This window comes from Urocitellus parryii, chromosome 4 (genome assembly GCF_045843805.1).
Source record: "Urocitellus parryii isolate mUroPar1 chromosome 4, mUroPar1.hap1, whole genome shotgun sequence".
Lineage (NCBI taxonomy): Eukaryota > Metazoa > Chordata > Mammalia > Rodentia > Sciuridae > Urocitellus > Urocitellus parryii.
The window spans coordinates 30,180,907-30,191,981 of NC_135534.1; the positions used below are offsets into that span (position 1 = coordinate 30,180,907).

Genomic DNA, 11,075 nt, shown 5'->3' on the forward strand with positions numbered 1-11,075 from the left:
TTGATAGGTGCTAACCGAAACTGGGGCTGCCCTGGTGTGTTTGTGTGGGGGGAGGGGAACACCTGATTTTAGAAATCAGACTGAATTTAATGTACCCCAGCTGGAGGGAAAGTTGGATCTTTCTAAGACCCTCCATAAACCCAGGACCATCAAAGGAAAAAGCTATCCTCCAGCAAAGAGAGATGTGAGAGGAGATTGCTTTTCTTAGTCTGGACACTAGTAGGGGAAAAATGGAGGGAAGGGGAAGGGGAGATAGGAAGGGCAGCAGAATAAAATAGACACTAGTATTGCTGTATATATATATATATATATGTGTGTGTGTGTGTGTGTGTGTGTGTGTTTGTATAATCAATGTGATTCTGCAACCTGTACACTCAGAAAAATGAGAAATTATACCCCCTGTGATTCAAATGTATGATATATCAAGATCATTGTATTGTCATGTGCAACTAATAAAAAAAAAAAAACCACGTGCCATGTAATTTTGAAATAGTTGACATGTCGGGGTGGGGTTCTATATATCTTAAGATGATTGATTTCTATTGTAATAAATCATGCAGGTAACACAGTCTGCATAATTTCAAATTTAATAAAAGTACCAGAAATGCTTTTTTATATTGATTTTATTGGTTACATACATGTCAAATTGATCAAATTGCATACTACAAATATGGGCTTTTTATTGTACTTTAATTTTACCTCAATAAAGCTATGGGAAAATTGTAAAAAAAATAATATTTAGAATTCCTTAACAGCATTAAAATGAGATGATCTCATTTTTATGTTACTCTTTGTTTTAGTTTCTATGGTAAATAAAATATATAAATGCCTAAAAAAAAAAAAAAGTACTGGGAAGGTTCTTCCTTTGTTATTATTCCTCCACATTTGTTATTTAAATTTATATTACCTACTAGGACTCAACTTCCAGGCAAAAAGATTCATATACAAGTGAGCCAGCTTGGGCTTTAATGATGAGGCCCCTGACTCAAGAAATGAGAACCTTTTGGGAAGGGCATATCTTCAACCCAAACAAAATGGGGCTTGCTCAGATAAAATCCTGCCTGACCAGGAGTTGACAAACTACAAAGTCTCCATGAACCAGGTTGCTATATTTAGGGGAAAAAGAAAAAAAAACAAAAAAAAAACAAACAAAATAGGATACCCAGTTAATTTTGGATTTCGATAAATAACAATTTTCTAATATAAGCACATCCCAAATATTGCATGCAACATGCATGTACTGAATTCTTTTCCATTGTGTATCTGAAATTCCATGTTGACTGGGTGTCCTGTACTTTATGTAGTAGGATTAGACTACTCCAGAACTTCAGATACCGGGGTAATCAGATACACACTTGTAAATGAACTCATGAAGGAAAGTCTTGAAAATATGGAAAAAGGAGAAGACAGTAGAAAAGATGACCAGGAAGTCTTGGCAAAAAAGAACCAAATAGGACTTTGGGAAATGAAAAATGTCATTAAATTTAAACACACAAAGTAAAAGTTCAGGAATGGATTACCTAATCGCTAAGATACTTGGAGAGAGAACTGGTCAACCAGAAGACAGATCTGAGCCTCCAAAGGGCAATTCAGAGCGATACAGAGATGGAAAATATGTGAGGGAGGTGGGCCACAGAGGACAGAAAGACGATCTAGCATATGCCCAATACCATTTCTAGAAAGAAGGAATAGAAAGACTAAGAAAGAGAAAGTAACTGATAGGACAATGACTGAGAATGTGTCTAAAGTGAAAAAAAGAATGAATTCTTGGATTTAAGAAATATAAGAAATACATTACTTTCCTTTTTTTTTTTTTTTTTTTTTGTGGTGCTGGGGATTGAACCCGGGCCTTGTGCATGTGAGGTAAGACTCTACCAACTGAGCTATATCCCCAGCCTCAGAAATACATTACTTTCCTATCAGAAATTTTAAAAAAAAAAACCTAAAACCCATGCATAAATACTTCATAATGAAGTTATTGGATGACAAAGACAAGATTTGGAAAAAAGAAAAATTAGAAAAGATTAATATTAAAAAGAGAAAAAAAAATACAAAAAGGAAGGAAGGAAGGTAAGGGAGAAAAAAAATCTCACCTACTCTGGTACTAGACATATCTGACAGAAGTGTCTTGAAGTCACAGCCCCACTTCTTCTAGCCATAGGTGCAGTTGACTTAATCCCTGTGAGCCTTAGTTTCCACATCTGTAAAAGAAATATTCAGTCTATAAATAGCAATGCTTATCCTCATAACAATCCTACAAAATGCCTAAAACAAAGCCTTGTTTGTTAGTGTGTATGCAGCAAAAGAAGATATTAATATTATTGACAGAACTAATTTCCTCGTGAATTTAATTCCTACCATACACTCCCCATGCAACCAATCTCAGGATGATTAATATTTAAATATTTGTCATGCTGCAGAAAAATAACATCCTTGCTGGAACTACTTAAAACTACCACTATCCCCTCAGCTCTCCAAAACAAGCTATGGAGATCCTGCCTCTCAGCAATCTCCTCAGTAGAACATCCACAGGTTATTCAAGGGAACTACTTACTGCAAAATAGCTCTTTTTGTACCTTCCTTGTCTTCAAGATTTTCCTAAAAGTTGAGAATAAACACAGGCCAATTTGTCAGCCTTGATTTTTTTTTTTTCAGATAAATTTAAAAAGTCAGTCCTAAAAGGCCCCATGACACTTTCCTCCCATGGGTTGCATTTATCACACTTTGCTTCTGCTGGATAACTTTCTGACTTCCCACTGGTCACCACTTTCCACAGGGGCAAGCTCCTTTCCTATCTGGCTCACTCATGAATCCACAGTGCTGAACTCAAGGCCTGAGACTTCTGTAGGAGGCACTGAAAAGGTTACTGAATCTACAACCAGAGAAATAAAACTGGAAGTTAGGGATAGAATGCATCTGTGTAAATACTGTACATAGTAATACAGCATCTTTCTAGAGTTGAAAAGGGCTCTAGAGATCATGTAGATGTTCCATGGCTTTTCCAGATGAGGGAAATTCAAAGTTCATCCATTTGTCTGAAGGTCTGGGGCTATTAAAGTGTGGAAATCAGATTCAAATTCAGTTCTGCCAGTTTCCAAATAATATGGCCTTTACCTCCTCCATGTGGCTCCTTGACCAGTCCATGGCCACAGAAGGCAGAGAAACTAGACACTAAAGGACACATACTGTGTGATTCCACTGAAATGCAATATCCAGAATAGGTAATTTTATAGAGACTGAAAACAGATTAGAGGCTAGGGGAGGGAGAGATGGGAGTTATTACTTACTGATGAGAGTATTTTTGGGGAATGATAACAAAGTTTGGATATCCAGTGGTATTATTGCCCAACATTGTGAGTATTCTTGATGCCACTGAATCCTACACTTAAAAAGATTAAAAAAATAAATTTTGTGTTACATCTATTTTACCCAACTTAAAAAAAAAAAAAAGGATCATAGTAGCTGTGGTATTCTCTTACTTAACTCTCCAGGCCATTTGTGGAATGGGGATAGGGTCTTTAATGGAACACATTTTTAAAGAAGTCATTGTAAGAAAGGAGTAAAAACAGGCAGAAACAAATGCATGACATGGCACCATCAAATTAACAGTGACACGTCTCTATTATTAACCCACAATTTCTCAACAAATTAAAATCTATAAGCTGGTACTGGAAAAATGCCAGTTTCTATAAGCTACTTAACTTTTCTGCAGAGGGTGTAAAATAACTGTGAAAACCATAAAGGATACCATATGGCACCCAAGAAAGGGGAAAGCGGAGTTCTTTTTTTGTGTGTTTTTTGTAACTCAATGAACAATTAGTCCTCTGTTCTCCTAAAAAATAATAATAAAGTGCCATTAGAGAAAAATTCCAAAATTCTCAAGAAGACATATCTAAAATGGAAATAACGTGAAAAGATAAATAAAATAAGCATTCATTTGCTATATTTGGTGGAATCCTGCAGAGAGAAGAATTCCAGCTAGGCAGCATTGAGACATAGTTTATTAATGCAGTTTCCCCCACAGCAGGACACAGAAAGAGAAACTGGTAAAACAGTCACATTAAAAAATTATGACTCTTACGTCTGATCTTTATGAATACACAGAAAAGAAACTGTCCTCTTGAGTCGTCCTTGGGCTGTGTTGAAGCTGAGATACAAAGAATTATTATTATTATTTTACTATAAAGCATTAGTTGCCCACATGTGGTTGGAACAGACTGAACGTTACTTCCCATATTTAAGGTATTTTTAGAGTATTTGTAAAAAGACTCTATTTTCCAGTACCAGCTTATAGATTCTCCCAATTACATTTTGAATAACACACTTTAGTCTTGTTTTTAGAGTATACAAAATCGAACCCTGTTTGTAGTCTCTTCAGAGAAAAATTGTCGTGGGTGGTAAACTGGTTGTAAATGGAATTTCCCTAGAGCCTGAGAGCTGGAAGGGAGCTTGCTGATTATCTGACCCAGTGTTTTGCATAATATAGGCTGTGCCCCACTGATGAATTATAAGTCAATTTGTAGGGTCACCATTAGCATTAGGAAGTAGAGGAAGAGTTGGAATAGAGTAAAATTGGATAAAAGAAAAATTGTGTAACACACACATTTGTTTCAATTATGTGAGTGTGCATGTCCTGGGTTACAATGTAAAGTATGTGTCATACTGTGGTTTCTGGCCTAAAAATTGGAAATTACCAATCTAATCAAACACCTTCCTTTCCCAGGTGGGACAACTGGAACCAGAGAGGGGAAGTGAATGACTTTTGCATCATATAATTAGTCAGAAGTAGCCTGGGTCTCGGGCTCCCAGTATCCTTTCCACCATACTCTACTCTTACCAATAAGCTTGGAGGTGGATGTCTACCCTTGCCCTGGGGGTTTCTTTACCACATTGGCAGTAGTATTCTATTCTATTTTGGAGCATTTCCTGTCCTTCCGTATCAACTGGGCTCCCTTTCCTCCTTCTCTAGTGCTCCTGCCACCCTTCTACCATTTTGGAATCAGTGGTTCTGTGGAATGGAACAAGTGCGTCGAGGGGGCAAATGATCAGTGCCCAGGTTTGGATGATCCGTGACTCATGGATAACTCACAATGGCTCAGGAGGTTGTGAAATTCCATAGCTCACTACTCCCTGAAGCTGTTGAACTTCATGAGAATGAAAATTACAACCTCCCTGTGAAAAAGAGGGTGGTTCATAGACGACTCCCATAAAGGGCATTTTCAGAAACAAGGCAACCGGCTGAGAACTTTAGGATCTAGGTAATTCTTGCCAGATCCACACACTCTGGCTGGTCTTCCTGAGCCAAAACAGAAGCATGGAGAAAGTGTTCTACAACAGCAGTGATAGAGCTGGATGGTGAAAGAGGATCCTGCCTGGAACTCCAGGTGCCTCTGGTTTTGACTTAGGGGAGAAATGATCTGTCTCACCAATAAATATTTATATTGTATCTACCATGTGCCAGGCACTATTTTGAGAATAATTATAAATATTTACTCATTTAATCCATATAATCAACCTCTAGGTTTTGGAGGACTTGCCTAGCAGCAGTTGTAGCCAGAAGGTTGAAAAGTGTTGAGATGTGTTAAAATAATTTGTTTTTCTTTCTGATTTGAAGACAGGAGGGTGAGCATGTTTAATAGAGTTTAGAACTGTGTCATTGACAGAGGGAACTAATCAACAGTCAAATCCAGGGAGAAAAGGTCAACTGCCTACTTTCTCTTGGCAGAAGGAATTAGGAAGAGGATTGTTCTTGCAAAGATTCATCACTTTTTGATGCTTTCCAGAAGTGGTGATGGATTTGCAAGGAACCATCCCCCCCCTTTTTTTCTCTCTCTCTTAAATCTCCCTCATATATTTGCACTATAGCTGCCCCAGTGCTTGGGGTCTGGTTGGGTTCTGAAACCACCCACGTAAGCCAGTGTGGAAATCAAACCTGTTCCCTTGGTTTAATGAACCAGTCCCTTCCATAATTCGGGAAGAAGGTCCTTAATAAATACTTTATTGGATTAATTTATTAATATAGGTCTAAAGCTGATCCTGGTCTTAGAAACAGCTAGATTTGGTTTTGATGAAGAACATTAGTAGAAGTTTATTGAACTGTAAGAAGAGCAAGAATTTAAAGAGGAATCTGAAGTGGTTCTTTTTTATGCATCTATTATGCCCTTGTATGTTTTATATATTAACATTTAAATCCCACAATACTCTGATCGAATCTACATTTCACAGATGAGGGAACTAAGTTAAATGACCTGCTGAAGGTAAATACGTGAGGGACAGAATTCAGAATATAATCTGTCTGCAGAACCCATTACTCTTTACAAATCATGCTGCAGCCTGAAAGATTTGGGTTTTTTTTTTTTTTCTTTGAAAAATGATTTGTCCCCAATAGCATTCACTGACCATGGCAAACTTTAATTGATCTTTCCATGCCACAGCCTACCTATTATCCACAAGGAATAGCAATAGTTAAAAACCCTTCTTTGTAATTAAGTCTTGGTTCCCTTAACAACTCCACCATGTAATTAAACTTATTTCTCCAACAGGCAGATATGGTTCACTAAAGAATCTGAGAGGAGTTTTTTCAAATTATGCTGTTTCTTGTTCATGGTTAACCATGGTCAAGTCTGGGCTTGGAACTGAAGGATAGGAAGAATGTAGAGAATGCTGCTGGTCCAGAACTCACCAGAGCTGGAGCTGTATGAGGTGCCTTTCCTGTGCAACATATGAAACTTCTAACTTATTTCTGCTCATTGTTTTCCTCGATGAATGTGTTGGGTAAAAACACAGGTTGCTGAAATTTCTTTTTTCTTGGAGCAGCCTCTATTAATGTAGGCAGCAAATCTCATAGTTATTAATCATCAGAAATGGAAAGTGTTTCTTTTTGAAAGGTGTAATTATCAGAGGTCTCATAATGTCTTAAATAAGATATATTTGCCATTATCAGTACATTCTGTGACTATCCTGTGGGAAAAAAAATTTCCTTACACAGTAGCTTAGGGACTATGTTTTTTTTTTTTTCCTTCAGCTAAAATTTAGCTTAGCACAAGGCACTGAAAACATAGGGCAATATTAAATAGTTAAATTACATACTCAGTTATAGCACTGAGTGAGAAGGGGACCCCTCCAGGAATTTAATATCTTTGTGAATCTATGAAATTCTAAATTTACAAATTCCAGTCAAATAAAAAAACTAAGTTGTAACTAAAAGTTCGTTTGAGTTAAAAGTCATTAAACAAAAAGAAGATAATAGGCAAGATCATTTGGGTCCAGAAACCAAATAAAATGCCAAAATAGAAAACCAATGGGTTATAAAACAAACAAAACCGAATCCTCTCCCCCATAGGTCAAACAATCCAAAAACATTCTCTTAAGTTTGCAGTCTCCTCAAAGCAAGGATCCAAAAGTCAGATACAAAGTACTGTGCACTTTCTTAACCTTACAATGGCTGCTCTGAAGGGACCCTATAGTAAGTATCAGAAAATCAGCACAACCTCTTTAAGAACGGGATGGGTCCAGATGTTGAAGATTATGGTCTCCTGAATGCAATGGAATTTATGCCAGGAGATTAAAGAGAAGAATTAATTTATGACTTTCTCTACCTGTTTGCAATATGTGCTCAGCTTATTATCTGAACACATTGTGATGCACAGTAATTACAAAGCTGAAAATAATGTGCAGCCTGTGACTGGTTAAGTTTAAGAAGGGGGCATTTGTCATATTTTAGTTCATCTGGTTCTATCATGTTTACCAAACGATTCATATAGGAATATATTACAGTGAAATCCTTTCATATCAGTTTTATTTACTAGAAAATAGAACACTTTTCCTTCATCCCTCTCCCAACCTCTCCCTGAACTCAAAATTCCAGCACTGAGTTCATCTGAGTGAGGAGAGAGAATGAGCTCTTCTTGTCTTTGTTGAATTCCGTAAGTTTCAGTCACAAATGGAGTGGATATGCATCCTTTGTTTTAAAAGCACATCCACAAGGGAAATAGCTTAAAGCTTATTCTGAAAGCAGATTGGGCATCAGATACCTCAAACATAGAAAACCACAGGAATTAAAATTCTAAATTTTAAACTCCCTTTTATTGAAATATAAGTTTGTTTAGTATATTTACACCACAATTTATGCACATATATACATAGAAGGCAAATTCTATCAAATAAAAAAAGTTTTTCTTAATAAAAAATTAAAATAAAACAAAGTAAAGTGCATGGAACTGTTTTTCCTTCTGGTGAACATCGTCATTGTCAAAATTTTGGTCAGTTGGGAGGGGCAGGAAGAAGCAATTCGTATTTGACTCAGTGCATTCATAGCCTTCAGGCCAAAACAGAGTTCAGAAATGAGTCAGACAAATTGTCAGGGTCTCCAGGACTCCTCAGGGTGTGGAGGTCTTGCTCTCTTTGTCCTATCGGGAGGGAGCTGTCCCCCTTCTCTGAACAGTGATCTCACCATCGCTGCGCTGGAACAAAGGCAGAACACAGGAAGGGGGCTCCACCAGCGAATGTCACAGCCTTGCTCCGGGGCCACCAGCACAGCGTTTGGTAGGAAATTGCAGAATTAGCTCAACTGCTCAAACGGAAGTTTTCCTTTTTTGGAAAGGGAAGGGGGGATGTCCAAGAATGGGGTTCATCTCCCACAGAGACCGTCACCCGGGGAACAAACCCCAGCAGCTAGTTTCTTCGGATCCAGTCTCCGCTCCGGCACAGGAAAGAATCCTTTTATAAGCTGGGTGGAGGGAATGTTACACTTCTCGCCTCGGTGAGTTCGCCCTCTTAGAACTTTGAAAGGAAAAAAGCGAGGGATTAAAAAAAAAAAAAAAAAAAGGGCAGGTGGGTGAAGCATTAGTTTTTAAACACCTTTGCGCTCAGGTCACTGGCTGGGCGTTGGCCCAGCTGGTCCCAGGCGGTGGCAGGGGCGACCGCCCTTCCCCCATTCATCCACACCCCAGTCCCGGTTCTTCCTCTCTTCCTCAGGGTGACGCTAAGTCCCCGGCCGGCGGCCGTACTTGGCCTTGCAGTGCAAAATGTGCTTGGCGAGGAAGTCGAGGCGGCGCTGCAGTAGCTGAGCGTGGGGGTCGGCAAGCGCGGCCAGCTCCGGGAAGCGAGGCTCGTGGCGCCGGTAGAGGCGCAGTAGCCGGGCCGCCGCGTCCTGACCGCGGTGCAGCTCCAGGACGCGCCTCGCGGTCCGCTCGCGGAACACACACACCGACTGCAACAGCGGTTCGTTATACTTGTCCCACATGCCTGCCACCCGGTAGCCATGTACTAAGCCCGCCTCATTGTCCAGAAAGACCAGCGCCCCTCCGGGACCGCGGTGCAGGTTGCTGGTGGCGCGCTGCATAACGCGTGGGTCCCATTGCAGGCTGAAGAGGTTGCTTACAAGTCGGTCGAAGTTGGCCGTCAGGTAGTCGAAGAGGATCAGGTCGGTCCATTGCACCAGGTCCACCAGCTCCGCTTGGCTGAGGTTGGCCAGCTCGCCCCCCGCGTCGCGCAGGGGCCGCAGACGGCCGTCCTCTGAGCGCCAGGGCGCTGGCACCACCACGTCTGTGAGGTTGGGCAGCCAGCGCGTCAGGCTCACCACGCTGCCCTCAGTCCAGTGCGCGGCGCGCAGTTCCTCCTGCACCTGCGCCCACTGAGCGCCCCGAGCCTCCACCCGAGCTAGTGCCAGCGGTGGCACGTGGCTCTGAAGGCCCAGAAGGCGCGCCAGGTAGTAGGACAGGGCCTCGCCCTGGATCTGCTCGGGGTTTATGCCGTAGCGCACGCAGGCTCGGGTGCCGTCGGCAAAACGGGCCAGTCTGTTCGAACTGCGTCCGCAGCCCCCGCGCTCCAGGGCCACCACCCGGGCGCCGCGCGCAGCCTCCAGCCACGCCGCCGCTTGGGCCTCGGAAAAGCCCCGGGGCACCTGCTCCTCCAGGCCACGGCTCCAGAAGACACCCTCGTGCACCGCCGCGCGCTCCGCCAGCCCGGGCCGCCCAGAGGGCACGTGCCGCCTGCGCTCGCCAGGGTGCCGCCGGGGCGGGCTGTCCGCGCCGGCCGCCAGGGTGAGCAGCGCCCTGAAAGTTTTCAGGGAGCCGCCGCGGGCGTCCCACGCCAGGGGAGGGGGCAGAGGGAAGCGAGGCACGGGCGCGGGGCCGCCTCTCCGGGCCGGACGCTGTGGGAGTCCGTCTTCGGGCGGCCGGGAGTCTGGCAGCTCAGTCCGCGGCGGCAGGAGCCCGCCCCACAGCGCCAGCAGCGAGCCCAGCGCCAGCAGCCAGAGCCCCGCGGTGGCGGCGGCGCTCCGCATCCTCCTCCCCATGCTCCCGCGGCCGCGCCGGTGCCGCCGCCGCCGCCGCTTCAAGCCGAGCCCCGGCGCCCGGGTTGGGGCGGCGAGGAGGGCCCGGCAGCTTGTTGGCTCCGGGGCTTTGGGCGCCTGAGCCCCATCGCGGCCGCGGGGCGCTGCGGGGCTCTGTCCGGCGCTCTGCCCTGCGCTGGGAACTCGCCTCGCCGCTGCTTCCCAGCTGCTTTTGTATTTCGCTGTGAGACCCTCCGGCGGGCGCGATTCACAGGCGCCCGGACCACGTGGGAGCGAGGGGGATCCCCCTCCCCCTCCTCCGCCGCCGCTCCCCGCCCCCCGCTCCCCCGCCCCTTCCTCTCTTCTTCCCCTTAAAGCGGCGATGGATCCTTCCAGGAGGGAGAGGTGGCCCCACACTGGGTCGGGTCTTAGGGGCCGGGAGGAAGCTGGGTTGGCGGCGCCCGCGCGGGGGCGTCGGAGCCGGCGGCGCTAAGCCTGACTCTTTGCTGGGCTGGAGGGACCCGCCCGGTGCCCTGGCTGGGGGGTGGGGGGGAGGAGGGTGAACGCCCAGTCCCTTCGCTTGGGGCAGCGCCTGATCCGCAAACTTAACACAGACCCCCACCGCGCCCCGGGCGCTGCCAGGCGAGGATCAGGGCGGGTCCCTGTGCTTTCTTCAGGATGATTCACGCTGCCTTATGTAAATTCCCGGGAATCTACCGGAGCCACTGAGGATGTGACTCCAGCCAGGAGAGGAATCTTTTTGTAGCACACAACTTTCAAACGACATCTCCTCTCTCACCCC

The 11,075-nt window shown here is 44.2% G+C and overlaps 1 protein-coding gene across 1 annotated transcript; it reads right to left on the reverse strand.

Moving 5' to 3' along the window:
* Positions 1-8,937: 8,937 nt before the first annotated feature.
* Positions 8,938-10,300, reverse strand: Fjx1 (four-jointed box kinase 1). The gene has a single exon (XM_026404519.2). It carries the CDS (start codon positions 10,295-10,297, stop codon positions 8,984-8,986), a length of 1,314 nt encoding a protein of 437 aa, XP_026260304.2. The 5' UTR covers positions 10,298-10,300; the 3' UTR covers positions 8,938-8,983.
* Positions 10,301-11,075: the final 775 nt, after the last annotated feature.

What these genes read in the sequence shown, in the direction of transcription:
- Fjx1 (XM_026404519.2), bottom strand. Translation starts at nt 10,297, where the DNA reads ATGGGGAGGAGGATGCGGAGCGCCGCCGCCACCGCGGGGCTCTGGCTG.